At 47.0% G+C, this 15,602-nt stretch overlaps 1 protein-coding gene across 1 annotated transcript in view; it reads left to right on the top strand.

The window, feature by feature from the left end:
* dntt (deoxynucleotidyltransferase, terminal) overlaps positions 1–14,487 on the top strand; it is a gene marked incomplete at its 3' end in the record, with an annotated part of 195,856 nt that extends 181,369 nt beyond the window's left edge. The window contains exons 7-8 of the mRNA XM_084321927.1: positions 14,160–14,252; positions 14,467–14,487. Coding sequence (XP_084178053.1) covers positions 14,160–14,252; positions 14,467–14,487 — 114 coding nt within the window. The remainder of the gene's footprint in view (positions 1–14,159; positions 14,253–14,466) is intronic.
* Positions 14,488–15,602: the final 1,115 nt, after the last annotated feature.

Below are 15,602 nucleotides of genomic sequence, written 5' to 3'. Positions count from 1 at the left end.
CTCTATACTACAGACTCAAGTTCTTCCCACACTGGGCTAGACACAGTAATAACACCTTCCCTTTAAGGGTCTATATACTGTTCCACTTCTCCCTAGGCGGGGAGAAGAGGAGGAGAAGGGAGAAGGATAAATGAATGGGAATTTTATAAAAGAACGCACATTATTATCACACTCAAACCAAATGACAGTGGGCCCATGTTTCAAAATAAAAGTCCTATCTAGAGCCGGCTTTTCCCCAAAATAATAAATGGTCGGGGCGCCCCTAGACACTGTATTCAGCGTCAGTTCAAAGCACTGTTTTCTCTTCGCCCTTAGAGAGCCTGTGCCGCCCAGTGGCGAATGTCTACCGATAAAACTTCAGCACTCAGAGCGCTTGCTGTACTTATCCAAATGGCGGGCCCGCTCTCACCACCAACCGTCCGTGTGGTGAGATGGCTGTCCGGAGGTCCTGTGATAGCAAACAGCCGGGCTGGGTAGACGTTGGACAGGTGACCGCTGGGGCAACGGCTTGGAGGGGCTGGAGGAGCGTGCAGTGTAGTGACGTCCGCTGCTGGGCTGAAGGGGGCGACACACGGGCTAAACTGTGGTGCTAGCCTAAACAAAGCTAAGCTGTGGGTCGTGGTGAACCCCCTGTCATGACGCCTATACTTCAACCAAAAACGCAATGTGGCCAATATCTACCACACTCTTCAGCAGTCGCTCGACTGCTTCTACGTTCACAATGTCTCTTCCGCATTAACTAAAAGATAAGCTATCGCATACTCATTACTAACCCGCTTCGTAACTGGGTTTCTATCTCGCGTGCTTGATCTTAGCCTGCCAGAATGGAGCTAGAACACTTTGAGGGGCAAATTCAAGCAGGCATTCATTGCAGGCTGTGACATCCTGTTCTCACTTTCATGTCTGATGAAAAAGATGAACATGCAGTGCCATATGAGGCCCAATTTAGCATATTCCCATGATTTGAACATATTTCACTTGATGCCATTTGAAGCATCTTCTCTGGACAGATGGTTGGGATCTGATTACTGACAACTAGTTGGACATCCAGATTTGTCTGGTTGGTTGATGTACAGGACCATGCAGCTTCACAGACGGCATACATTAGCATAATTAGCCTACAGTATGTGTCTGGCTGCCATCTTGAATTGAAAATGAGGCTGTTGGGAAAACCACAGAGTCCTTTTGCTGCAGCATTAGGCTACATCGACTCCCATCAATATGCTGAAGGTTTCATAAAAATATATAGATTTTGATGAATAAAAAAATATGTCACAAGGTAAATTCTTTTATGGCACATTCGTGATTTGATAAATTAATGAAAATGATTAGGCAGACTGCTCATTCACTCCCAACTATATCAAAAGGAAAATATGGTCATCCTTTTAAACCCATGCATCATATATTAATCATTGTATTATACAGTAAAGCATTATGTCAGTTAACCAATTATGTCAGGTATTATTATTAATATTATTGGGTCTCGTTCCCCAAAATTTTCCAAAGAGTTCTCTTGGAAGACTTATCTTGGAACTGACTGAGACAGAATCAATGACAAATTCACTCTGAGTCCCCAACGTGCTGGTAATATGTCTTAAGTGCCTCAACCGGTCGCACCTGCGATATGATCTGATATCTGCGTTGGAGAATGGCATTATGTCTCAAACGCGAATGCGCGTCCCCGTTCAGCTCATTTGCATACAAAACAACGCCTCCAGAGCTCCTTATAAGGCAACTAGTGATGCAGCTGTGTGAAAATGGAATGGCGGAAGTGCTTTGCGAGTCTTGCGACCCATCAAAATTAGATTAGATTAATGTATTGGCAGCTCGTAGTACACCTGCCGCAAGCGCGCGTGCGCACACACACACACACACACACACACACACACACACACAGACACACACACACACGTGCACAGTACTGTATATGAATGAATTAATGAAATATTATATATATTGATTGATTGATTGATTGATTGAAAACTGTATTAACAGATTGCAGAATGGGTACAGCTCAATACATACAATTGTTAAGGGGATGCAGACCAGAGAAAGACTTTTGTCTTGTTTACATCAGGGTCCCCCATTTTCAATTCATCCGAACATATATGACATACACGACATACAGATAGACAGTACTGCTACATCTATACATTTATGACATACCAGATTTGCAAATACAGTACTGTTTGTGATACAAAAAGTGATATAGAAAAGAGAGTATATACATTTGACTTAGAAACTGTACATTGGAGGAGGTTGGGTAGGTGGGGTGGGGTTGGTGGGGTGGGGTTGGGGGGGTGGGGGGGGGACTGTACATTGGAGGTGGTTGGGTGGGTGGGGTGGGGGGGGGGTAGGAGGGGTGGGTGGGTGGGTGACACTGTACAAATGTACAAGCAAAACTGTACATTGGAATATTGACAAAACCATACTTGGTAATTTACTGTACATTGGAGGGGGTTGGGTTAGGACATTTACAGGGGCCAGTTTTGAATTGCAGTCTCCCGTAGGTGTTCTTTGAGAGTGTTTTTGAAAGTGGGTAGTGATTCACATTCCTTTACAGCTTTGGGTAGGGCGTTCCACATTGATGTGGCATAATTACGAAACGTGTTTAGTCCCTTGTTTGAGCCGAATCTGGGTTTAACATGATTTGTGGAGCTCCCTCTGGTGTTGTGATCGTGGTATTCACTGACCTTTGGGAAGTATTTTGACATGTACATGGGTACCTTGGTTGTGTAGTGTCTCTTGTAGACCAGGCCCATTGCAAGTTGCTGTACTCTGTCGTCTACTCTAAGCCATCCTAGGTGGGCAACTCCCCAACATGTCTCAATGACTACAGACCGGTGGCACTCACCTCTGTGGTCATGAAATGTTTCGAGAGGCTGGTCAAGGATCACATTTGTGCCTCCCTCCCCAGTGATATGGACCCTATGCAATTTGCATACAGGACAAACAGGTCCACTGACGACGCGGTCTCCCAGGTACTGCACAGCACCCTCTCTCACCTTGACCGCCAGAAGGGGGCTATGTGAGACTGTTGTTCATTGACTACAGCTCAGCGTTCAACACCATAGTCCCCACCAGACTGGTGGACAAGCTGATCGAGCTGGGTCTGAGTGAAAGACCCCAGGCGGTCAGGGTGTGGGGTCAGACCTCCAACACCATCACCCTGAGCATCGGGTCCCCCCAGGGCTGTGTTTTGAGCCCCCTGCTGTACTCACTCTACACACACGATTGTGTGGCCAATTCAGCTCTAACTCCATAGTGAAGTTTGCAGATGACACAGTGCTGGTGGGGCTGATCTCGGACAACGACGAAAAGGCCTACCGGGAGGAGGTTGAGGTACTGGAACGCTGGTGCCAGGACAACAGCCTGCTCCTGAACATTGGTAAAACCAAGGAGCTGATCGTGGATTATAGGAGAGGAGAGCAGGAGACACACACACCACTGAGGATAAACGGGGCTACCGTGGACAGGGTGAGCAGCTTTAAGTACCTGGGGTCCACATCTCAGAGGATCTGACATGGTCAACACACATAGACACAGTCGTAAAAAAGGCGAAGCAGCGCCTCTACCACCTGAGACAGTTAAGGAAGTTCAGAGTATCTGGGAAGATACTCCAGTCCTTCTACTCCGGAGTTGTAGAGAGCATCTTGACTGGAAACATCACTGCCTGGTATGGAAACAGCACGGCACAGGACAAGAAGGCCCTACAGAGAGTGGTGCGCTCAGCCGAGCGTACCACGGGTATTGCACTACCTCCCCTGCAGGTTCTATACAACAAGAGGTGCAAATCCAGAGCCTGCAGAATAATGAAAGACCCTCACCACCCCAATAACAGCCTGTTCCAGCTGCTGAGGTCAGGCAGACGCCTGCGAACCCCAGCTACTAGGACAGAGAGGCTTCGGCTCAGCTTCTTCCCCCAGGCCATCAGAGCCTTGAACACTGAACACTGAGTGCCACAGAACACTGAACTCTCCACACACAAGCACACATGAGCACACACACGACACGCACGCTGTACACGCTCGCACACTAGCAGCCACTTTAACATGAGCAAGCACACACTCATGCTGCACACTCCCACACTTATGGCCACAAAGGAAAGGTCACTTTAAAAATAGTATAGCAACAGTAACAGTGTATTGCACTACCAAAGGACCTAGCATGTCCTCCATGCTCTGTAAATAACTTATGTACAAATACCGAGATGCCCCACTATGTTACCTGTTTATTGCACAATGTTGTTTTATTGGATTCTATTATATGTTGTACTACTGTATTGCACATCGTTGCGGGCAAGACCACCCGCATTTCATTGTATACTTGTATGCCGTGACAAATAAAACTCTTGACTTGACTAGTCTGACCAGTTTGTTTTGAGATGTTTGTAATTTTGTTTTTAGCGCCTTTGAGGTGCTTTGGTACCATGAGGTGCAAGCATAGTCGTAGTACCCTTGAATGTACCCTTGAATGAGATCAGGTACAAGAATCGAGTTCGTTGGTTGACTTTTTTTATTACATTGGATGCCATTTTGTCACAGGAAAGATTTGCCTCTAGGATGGAACCCAGGTAGGTAATTTCTTCTTTCCTTGTGACAATATTGTCACCCACTGTAACTGAGCCTACAGCGTAATGAATGAATGCAGTATGGCGTGTTATTCCATTAATGACTTGTTTCATTAGGATTTGGTAAATGCTGTATGTGTGCTCTGCCCTACGTACAGTATAGGTACAGTCTGTATACATGCGGACTGTGCTTGTACTGTGCGTGGGGCAGAGCATGTGTATAGTGATGGATCCTAATGAAACAGGTAACTGGAATATATTAAGCCTATACTGTTCATTCTGTGAGGTTTTGTCCGCTGCTCACCAACTTTCTCTGTTTTCTTTAAGCCTACTGTTTAGGAATTCCCTTCTCACTCACTCTCTCTAGCCCCCACCCTCTCGTTCTTTACTCTCGTTTACTCTCAGTGGCCACACCTGGACTACCTGTCATTATGTGTTTGATTGGTCTGGTGCCGAACTCACACTTTTAGTTCGATTATCAATTACCTCTCGCACCTGTGGTGGCAGGCTAATTAGTTCCCCTGTGGGCCTTAAATACCAGGGCTCTTCCCCTCGTTTCGGCGTGGGGTCGTGTTGTAAACATGCCGTATCATATTCTCAAACATCAAGACTCCTTCGAGAGGTCCTCTGTTCTGCCTATGCTGTTTTGATTCTCCGGCGTAGAGATGTTGCTCCAGCCTTCGCCTGCTGTCGCCGTTGCCTGAGGGGGAGACTGGTCTGCGCTCCCTAGACTTCCACGGGAGGCATCCCAGTGATCCACTTCAGACCCCCACGCAGCTATCGACCTGACGCACATCCAGACCAGCGCGCAGACGCGCATCTTCCAGACCTTCGAGCTTGGCACGCTCCTCCGTACCAGCGCACAGACGCGCATCTTCCAGACCTTCGAGCTTGGCACGCTCCTCCGTACCAGCGCACAGACGCGCATCATCCAGACCTTCGAGCTTGGCACGCTCCTCCGTACCAGCGCACAGACGCGCATCTTCCAGACCTTCGAGCTTGGCACGCTCCTCCGTACCAGCGCACAGACGCACCCCAGATGCGTCTCTCGGTTCCGGCGCGCACTCCAAGCAGTGGCGCACCACTCTGACCTCGGCTCGGACAGCCGGCTCCCCGGTGGCGACGCTCTCGCCCCGCTGCCTGTTCCAGCACCACTCTGACCTCGGCTCGGACAGCCGGCTCCCCGGTGGCGACGCCCTCGCCCCGCTGCTGTTCCAGCTCCTTTACGCATTATACGCATTACGTCTGGGTGAGTTTATTTGACTGTCTTGATCATCTCCGTTTTCGTGTGTTTCTTAACACTGAAGATAACCACCTTTTTAATCAGACAGTCACTCACCCAGCGTGTGCCTCTGTTTGTTTTCACTGGGATATTATTTTGGACGTTACATCTCCCACTGTGTGTTTGTTCACACCGAAGATAGTATTCACTTTTGGATTGTTTTTGGAACTTTGCTCTTTGTGTATTTTACACGAAGATAGTTTTTACTTTGATAACTTTTGTATTTGGACTAGTCACCTCTCCTGCATCTGCTCTGTTTTCCCCTTTGTACTTTAACCCTCTCCTCTCTCCCTCTCGGCCGCCGTTACCCACCTCGGAGATCTGCCGAGAGAGTTCTGCAGAGCGGCCCTGATGTTTCCCACCAGTCCTCCCAGTCCTCCCTGTCCCCAGCCCGCCTCCGCGGGCCTCTGTCCCTGTTCTCCCCTTTCTAGTCCTCCTCGTCCCCAGCCCGCCTCCGCGGGCCTCTGTCCCTCTGTCACCAGAACCTGGCCCTCTGTTCCCCAGAACCTGTTCCCTATGTCCCCCAGTACCTGTCCCTCTGTCCCTAGTTCTCCCCTCTCTAGTTCCTCCTAGTCCTCCCGTCCGGTCCTCCTAGTTCCTCCCTGTTTCTTCCAGCCTTCCCTTAGTGTTCCCTTAACCTTCCCCTAGCGTTCCCTTAGCCTTCCCTTAGTGTTCCCTTAACCTTCCCCTAGCGTTCCCTTAGCCTGTTCCTTCCCCTCTTGTTATTTCCAGTATTTTGTGTTTCTCCCTTAAAGGGACAGTGCCGGTTTCCCTTTGTTTCAATAAATGCCCGTTTCTTGGCTTACCCTCATACCTGTCTTGTGTTGTGCGATTGGGGTCGGTTACAAACCATAACAGTACGACCCCACCAAATCGACGACCCCAGCCAGCACAGACGGTGTATGTTGAGTTTGCCTTTTTTTTCTTGTTCCCTCTAGTTCCCCTCTAGCTCCCCTGTTAGCTCCCCTGTTAGCCCTGTTGGCTTCCCTGTTAGCCCAGTTTAGCTCCCCTGTTAGCCTGTTAGCTCCCCTGTTAGCCCTGTTGGCTTCCCTGTTAGCCCTGTTTGACCCCCCTGCAGCTTGTTAGGCCTCTACTACCAGCATGGCCCCTGTCTGCTAGCCTTGCCCCGGCTGCTAGCACAGCCTCTATGTTTATGCAGCCCTTGCTGCTGGCATAGGCCCTGTAGCTAGCCTTGCCCTGGCAGCTAACCCAGTCCCTCAGCAGAGCCCCAGTCTGCTAGCTTAGCCCCGGCTGCTAGCACAGCCTCTATGTTTTATGCAGCCCTTGCTGCTGGCATGGGCCCTGTAGCTAGCCATGCCAGGCAGCTAACCTAATTCCCTCTGCATGGCCCCGGTCTGCTAGCTTGGCCCCGGCTGTTAGCACAGCCTCTATGTTAATGCAGCCTTGCAGCTGGCATAGGCCCTGTAGCTAGCCAGGCCCAAGCAGCTAACCCGGTCCCTCTGCATGGCCTCCACTTTTTTGTGTAGCATCTCACACTGCTAGGACTGCCCCTTCAGCTAGCAGGGTCAGTTTTCTCCCACTGCTAGGACTGCCCTTTCAGCTAGCATGGTCAGTATTCCCACTGCTAGGACTGCCCTTTCAGCTAGCAAGGTCAGTATTCCCACTGCTAGGACTGCCCTTTCAGCTAGCAAGGTCAGTTTCCCCACTGCTAGGACTGCCCTTTCAGCTAGCAAGGTCAGTTTATCTCCCACTGCTAGGACTGCCCTTTCAGCTAGCAAGGTCAGTTTTATCCCCACTGCTAGGACTGCCCTTTCAGCTAGCATGGTCAGTTTATCCCCACTGCTAGGACTGCCCTTTCAGCTAGCAAGGTCAGTTTATCTCCCACTGCTAGGACTGCCCTTTCAGCTAGCAAGGTCAGTTTCTCTACCACTGCTAGGACTGCCCCTTCAGCTAGCATGGTCAGTTTGCTCCCACTGCTAGGACTGCCTTTTCAGCTAGCAAGGTCAGTTTATCCCACTGCTAGGACTGCCCTTTCAGCTGGCAAGGTCAGTATTCCCACTGCTAGGACTGCCCTTTCAGCTAGCAAGGTCAGTTTATCTCACACAGCTAGGACTGTCCTTCCAGCTAGCTTGTTCTCTCATGCTGGTCCAGCCCTGTCTGCCAGCCTAGCTCCGGCAGCTAGCGCAGCCTCTATGTTAATGTAGCAGTACAGCTGGCATAGGCCCTGTAGCTATCAGTGCCTTGGCAGCTACCCTTTCCCCCTGCTAGCCTAGCTCGGCAGCTAGCGCAGCCTCTATGTTGATGTAACAGTACAGCTAGCATAGGCCCTGTAGCTATCAGTGCCTTGGCAGCTGCCCTTTCCCCCTGCTAGCCTAGCTCGGCAGCTAGCGCAGCCTCTATGTTGATGTAGCAGTACAGCTAGCATAGGCCCTGTAGCTATCAGTGCCCTGGCAGCTACCCTTTCCCTCTGCTAGCCTAGCTCCGGCAGCTTGCGCAGCCTCTATGTTGATGTAGCAGTACAGCTAGCATAGGCCCTGTAGCTATCAGTGCCCTGGCAGCTAACCTTCCCTCTGCTAGTCCTTTTCCCGGTGCTACCATGGTTACCCCTCTGCTCCTCTAGTTACCCCTCGGCTCCTCTGGTTACCCCTCTGCTCCTCTAGTTACCCCTCAGCTCCTCTGGTTACCCCTCAGCTCCTCCAGTTGCCCCTCTGCTACCCTAGTTACCCCTCGGCGACCCTGTTTCTTTTGCTAGCCCCACTCTTGTGGTGGCTTCCCCTGCTGGCTTGGCCAGTACCTTTTGTTTTTGCCTTGTTTTGCCCCCTGCCACTCTGTCTGTATTTTTTTTGGGTCGCCGGGTGGCTCCCGTTGAGGGGGGGGTACTGTGAGGTTTTGTCCGCTGCTCACCAACTTTCTCTGTTTTCTTTAAGCCTACTGTTTAGGAATTCCCTTCTCACTCACTCTCTCTAGCCCCCACCCTCTCGTTCTTTACTCTCGTTTACTCTCAGTGGCCACACCTGGACTACCTGTCATTATGTGTTTGATTGGTCTGGTGCCGAACTCACACTTTTAGTTCGATTATCAATTACCTCTCGCACCTGTGGTGGCAGGCTAATTAGTTCCCCTGTGGGCCTTAAATACCAGGGCTCTTCCCCTCGTTTCGGCGTGGGGTCGTGTTGTAAACATGCCGTATCATATTCTCAAACATCAAGACTCCTTCGGGAGGTCCTCTGTTCTGCCTATGCTGTTTTGATTCTCCGGCGTAGAGATGTTGCTCCAGCCTTCGCCTGCTGTCGCCGTTGCCTGAGGGGGAGACTGGTCTGCGCTCCCTAGACTTCCACGGGAGGCATCCCAGTGATCCACTTCAGACCCCCACGCAGCTATCGACCTGACGCACATCCAGACCAGCGCGCAGACGCGCATCTTCCAGACCTTCGAGCTTGGCACGCTCCTCCGTACCAGCGCACAGACGCGCATCTTCCAGACCTTCGAGCTTGGCACGCTCCTCCGTACCAGCGCACAGACGCGCATCATCCAGACCTTCGAGCTTGGCATGCTCCTCCGTACCAGCGCACAGACGCGCATCTTCCAGACCTTCGAGCTTGGCACGCTCCTCCGTACCAGCGCACAGACGCGCATCTTCCAGACCTTCGAGCTTGGCACGCTCCTCCGTACCAGCGCACAGACGCGCATCATCCAGACCTTCGAGCTTGGCACGCTCCTCCGTACCAGCGCACAGACGCGCATCTTCCAGACCTTCGAGCTTGGCACGCTCCTCCGTACCAGCGCACAGACGCGCATCTTCCAGACCTTCGAGCTTGGCACGCTCCTCCGTACCAGCGCACAGACGCGCATCTTCCAGACCTTCGAGCTTGGCACGCTCCTCCGTACCAGCGCACAGACGCGCATCTTCCAGACCTTCGAGCTTGGCACGCTCCTCCGTACCAGCGCACAGACGCGCATCTTCCAGACCTTCGAGCTTGGCACGCTCCTCCGTACCAGCGCACAGACGCGCATCATCCAGACCTCCAAGCTTGGCACACTCCTCCACGCAGACGCACCCCAGATGCGTCTCTCGGTTCCGGCGCGCACTCCAAGCAGTGGCGCACCACTCTGACCTCGGCTCGGACAGCCGGCTCCCCGGTGGCGACGCTCTCGCCCCGCTGCCTGTTCCAGCACCACTCTGACCTCGGCTCGGACAGCCGGCTCCCCGGTGGCGACGCCCTCGCCCCGCTGCTGTTCCAGCTCCTTTACGCATTATACGCATTACGTCTGGGTGAGTTTATTTGACTGTCTTGATCATCTCCGTTTTCGTGTGTTTCTTAACACTGAAGATAACCACCTTTTTAATCAGACAGTCACTCACCCAGCGTGTGCCTCTGTTTGTTTTCACTGGGATATTATTTTGGACGTTACATCTCCCACTGTGTGTTTGTTCACACCGAAGATAGTATTCACTTTTGGATTGTTTTTGGAACTTTGCTCTTTGTGTATTTTACACAAAGATAGTTTTTACTTTGATAACTTTTGTATTTGGACTAGTCACCTCTCCTGCATCTGCTCTGTTTTCCCCTTTGTACTTTAACCCTCTCCTCTCTCCCTCTCGGCCGCCGTTACCCACCTCGGAGATCTGCCGAGAGAGTTCTGCAGAGCGGCCCTGATGTTTCCCACCAGTCCTCCCAGTCCTCCCTGTCCCCAGCCCGCCTCCGCGGGCCTCTGTCCCTGTTCTCCCCTTTCTAGTCCTCCTCGTCCCCAGCCCGCCTCCGCGGGCCTCTGTCCCTCTGTCACCAGAACCTGGCCCTCTGTTCCCCAGAACCTGTTCCCTATGTCCCCCAGTACCTGTCCCTCTGTCCCTAGTTCTCCCCTCTCTAGTTCCTCCTAGTCCTCCCGTCCGGTCCTCCTAGTTCCTCCCTGTTTCTTCCAGCCTTCCCTTAGTGTTCCCTTAACCTTCCCCTAGCGTTCCCTTAGCCTTCCCTTAGTGTTCCCTTAACCTTCCCCTAGCGTTCCCTTAGCCTGTTCCTTCCCCTCTTGTTATTTCCAGTATTTTGTGTTTCTCCCTTAAAGGGACAGTGCCGGTTTCCCTTTGTTTCAATAAATGCCCGTTTCTTGGCTTACCCTCATACCTGTCTTGTGTTGTGCGATTGGGGTCGGTTACAAACCATAACACATTCATTAGACACGTAGGCGCTCACAAGACTTGTTATGTAAGGGATAATGTATAGCTACGAGGTCATTGTCGCAAAATAATTGACTGACACGGAGTTTAGAATACCGAGGCGCCTCGCCGAGGTGTTTTAAACGTCAGTGAAGGTCAATTATTTTGCGACAATGACCGAGTATAGCTATACATTATCCTGCTTATTACATGGCTAACTTACTAACAATATACCTAATTCATTTTACACCATCGACAAGACGAGATCAAATGTAGACGCAGTTGTTCTGTGGCTCTGTCAGCCCAAATAAAGTGATTATTATTATCGTCGGCAGCCGGCAGGTGTGTCTGACTGCACTGATGCAGTGTGTGTCAGTGGGCTTGATTGCTTCAACTGCGATTATTGCCGGTGATTATTGCGCGTTGCCCATGGCAGTGGTCAGTTATCGAAAAATTATTCACCGCTGTCAAGGGCTATTGACCAATCACAATCAAGCATTTCGGCGAATGTTAAAACGCCATGTAATAAGGAATATTAATGCAGTCTATTTCCACCGATTAGCTTTAGTTCTTATTTATTTATTTATCCACTGTCATTTCAGTGTTGGTGTATAGGCTATATAGTGTATTTCAATATATGTTTAATTGATTAATGATATATCCGAAGGAATGCAGGTGTATAGCTATATCAAACAAAGGTCTGTCCCATTGTATACCATTAAAACAGATATGTAACGAATAAGAAATACAAATTCCACAGAAGGCATTAAATAATTATTATTTTCAATCATTTCACAATAATTGTGTTTGAATATCTGAGTAATTAAAGTAATTATACATTTGTCCAAAATAGCTGGTTCAGATATGGTTAATCCAGCTGCCCTGTGATCAGATGAATCCATATTATTTATTTTTCCGACATCAAATGCGTAATTTCTTATCGTACAAATATTGTCATATTTATTTTAATTATGATTAAGTAATTAATTCCAAGGAGGCCTGTAGCTTTGACATGAAGGAGTCACTTCCTCCCAAATAAAGCCATTACGAACAGAGAACACAGTCTGTCAAGTTAATACAATTTTCAATCAGTCAATCAATCATAAGTGTGCTCCTCAGCACTCTTAAATTCTGCTCTCAGCCACGGCCAAATCCGATCTCAGAACAAATTTGGGGAATTGCGCTACTAGCGCTAATATGTCTTAAAATTGGTCTTAGAGGAAATATTTTGTCGTAAATCCGTTCGGGAATGAGACTGTCCCCATGTAATGTGTAAGGTGCACATGCTATTTTTACTACCACTCTCCCCCAAGGTTGTTTAATTCCAACAGAGACATAACAAGCTCAAAATCCAATGTGATGAATGTATTCCACAATAACTAAATATACATGTTCTAGATATTGTAATAATCACCAATAAAAATATTTAAGGCATTTTACTTACTTGCATCTGACGAATCCAGTCCAATAAAACAAAGAGGTGTTTCTGGCAGGAAGATTTGGAAGTTGTGTGACTTTGGAGGCCAGAGGGTGAGACCTATAAACAGATTTACTATCCAATAGCATTGTGAGGCTGAACAACAGGACCCATTGACTATGTAAATGTGTTAAAAAATAAATAAAAATAAATGTAGTTAATAATTCTCAAGATGGAAAGCAAGTCAAAAGTGCTTCTACAGATTAGAATCATCAATAATTTACATATACATCTGCATAATACATGTCACATTTCTTTTTACATCATTTGAATTAATGCTACCTGAATTTCACACAATATTTATTTTGTAGTCATTTTAGGATAATAGTAGAGAGTTTTAGGAGAGTATTAGTATATTTAGTGTTAAATACGATAAAAGCTGTCCTTAACTAGACATATGTAGGTATGTTACAGCGTGTTATTTCAAGACATTTGTTTTGAGAGTGTACGAAACCAATGCAAATGGATGCTTTATCATTAACAAAGTAATTGCAGTTTCTATTTACATAGCTAATTGAGTAAAGTGAAAGTAAATTGACCCCCGGTCCTGGTTCTGTTCTGTAGCTGTAGCAACCTCCCGCTAGCCCCCTCAGGGACCAGCGCTACCAGTCCAGAGAATTGCAGAATTGAATTAGGAAGTGTATTGAGCATACTGGGTCTGGTGGTCGCTCGCAGGCAATGTTTGAATTTTAATACACCAGTAGTGTACAGATTTCCAGCCAGTAACATCATACTTTATGCATGAGGAAGCCAGCACACTTCCAGGCCTCAAGTCTTTTCTGGGATAAATTCATCTTGTATCTTGTATTTTGAGACTCCAAGTGGCCATTTTGGAAAAACGCATAGACATACCATTATAAAAAGTTGTGTAAAACACTCATTTTCTGTGGTATTGTTATCAACTTTCGACCTGTAGGGCCTACTAGATAAGGCTTTAGGCTATGGACCCATTGTGGTTTCCAGGTCATAAATATCAGCTGGAACCTGTAAGAGGCCTATGTTTGCAAGATAATTCAAATGGAAGTAAAAAAACGTAAAAACTTAACGTAACTTAAAAATTTTAAAAGCACTCAGAGTGATTCTTCCTGTTGTGGATGAAAATTCAGAATGTTTCCTTTCAAAAGAGACCAGACTCATGCATGTGCTATAAGTATAAAGTATAATAAATTGCAGATTACTTTGGGTATGCAATTTTCAGGCATTTTCAGACAAATTTGCCTGTCAGTTAAGTAGTTAAACAGTGTCTATTTTTCTCTCAGGTAATCAGATGTTAATCAAGTACACCACTGCGTAACACTCTCTGCCTGCAGTTACGCTGACAGGGAGACGCGATACATCAGAGGCCCTACTCCCATATGAGTGTCCTGTACACCCATCCAAAAGGGAAAATTATGATGATGATTCTCATAAAAGTTAAACCACTGGCAGCTGAGGCAACAAAAAAAGAGCTTTTTAGACCTAACAACACAGGACAAATTGCTTGTTTGAATAATGAAAAAAGTCACAGCCATTAGCATGCTCCATGCTTTTAATGGTCCCTTCTGCCGCTCACACTGTACACCATGAAGCACTGTGACTAAAAGATATTCTCTTTTCATTATTTCTTATTTCACAAGTGAGCCGTCACCAAGTGGTTTCTTGTTTCCCTCTCTCTCTCTCTCTCTCTCTCTCTCTCTCTCTCTCTCTCTCTCTCTCTCTCCGTCTCCAAGGGAAGTAGTTCGGTCATGACGTAGACTTCCTAGTGACTACACCGGAGCTGGGGAAGGAGCAGGGGTTACTTCTCAGTGTGATTGACAGACTGAAACAGCAAGTAAGTTTGGGGCTTTCTATACTAAGTGGTCTGCATGTGGGCGTGTGCATGACCACTTAAGTGTTCATTTTACTCAAAGAGCATTGCTGTTTCATGTTGCTTTTTAGCGAGAGGCCAAGGGGACACAGGGAAACATTAGGCATTAGACAAGATAACGTTGTCTAATCTCATGTCTCACATCTCATGTCTCACATCTCATAACATGTCGTTTCAGTGCTTCACGGGAGGCGAATAGATTTTAGTTTGTTATGTGATTTGAGATCAATCTAAATTGTTATCCATTTTATGTTCTATTGTACCCTTATTAGGGTTGGGTTTAGTTTAGTTTCGTTTATTCGGATCCCCATTAGCCATTGCCACAGGCATAGGCTACTATTACTGGGGTCCACACAAATCAATACAATACAATAAAATCAATACAATACAATCAACACAACACAATAAAACAATACAATACACCTCAATAACACATCAAATATTATATAATAAAATATCTAAGTTCACCAATCACACATACCCATCTACTCAATCATGTTTCAAGACATATATGTTCACTTAACCTGTTCCACCCCAGGTGAAAATCTGCATAAAATGTATACCTAGGTAAATGGAATATTGCTCCACTTCTACAAGGGCTATTTGCATATTCTTGGTATCTAGGAACATCTATGGACCTCAATGAATGTATTCTCAGTGTCAGAAATATTGTGTCTATTACTAGGCTTGCTTAAATTCTGATGAAACAAAGGAAAATATGAATTATGATTTTTCTTTTCATCTTTGACAGTGAATAAAACCATGATAATAATGACCAAACTTAAAAAACTGCCACTGAGCTCATTCAGTACCCTCTTGAGATCATGTGTACAAAAGATCTAAGGAAATTAATAAAGGGAAGATGATCAAATTGAAGGTTTTGTATATACAGTACTGAATTCTCCCATCCGGACCAATGCAATTTGAAATATTATTATAGAATATAGAATATATGCTTATACATTACCTTATTATAGCCAATTCGCACATTTATATATATATACATATAGTATCTTTCAAATGGCCAAGTTCAATTTGGATATAGTATCACCAGGCGTGCATAATAACATATACTGATATTTAATGTAATCGACTGTACTTTTTTATTTCTCCCACAGTGTAATCATTTTGTAACTAATTTCAGATCTAATTATTCCTACATGATTACAATAGTGTGGAGAAACTGACTGCGTTTCAATATTTGTCAAAAACGTTACCTTTTGTAGCTTATTATCGCGAATCATAACAATTATTGATATGATTCATTCAGAACGCTGAACTTCTGACACTGAACGATAGCCAGCGATCCCCTCT

Source organism: Notolepis coatsorum (genome assembly GCF_963971535.1).
Source record: "Notolepis coatsorum genome assembly, chromosome: 9".
Classification (NCBI taxonomy): Eukaryota; Metazoa; Chordata; class Actinopteri; order Aulopiformes; family Paralepididae; genus Notolepis; species Notolepis coatsorum.
This window is presented reverse-complemented; position numbering and strand designations above follow the sequence as displayed.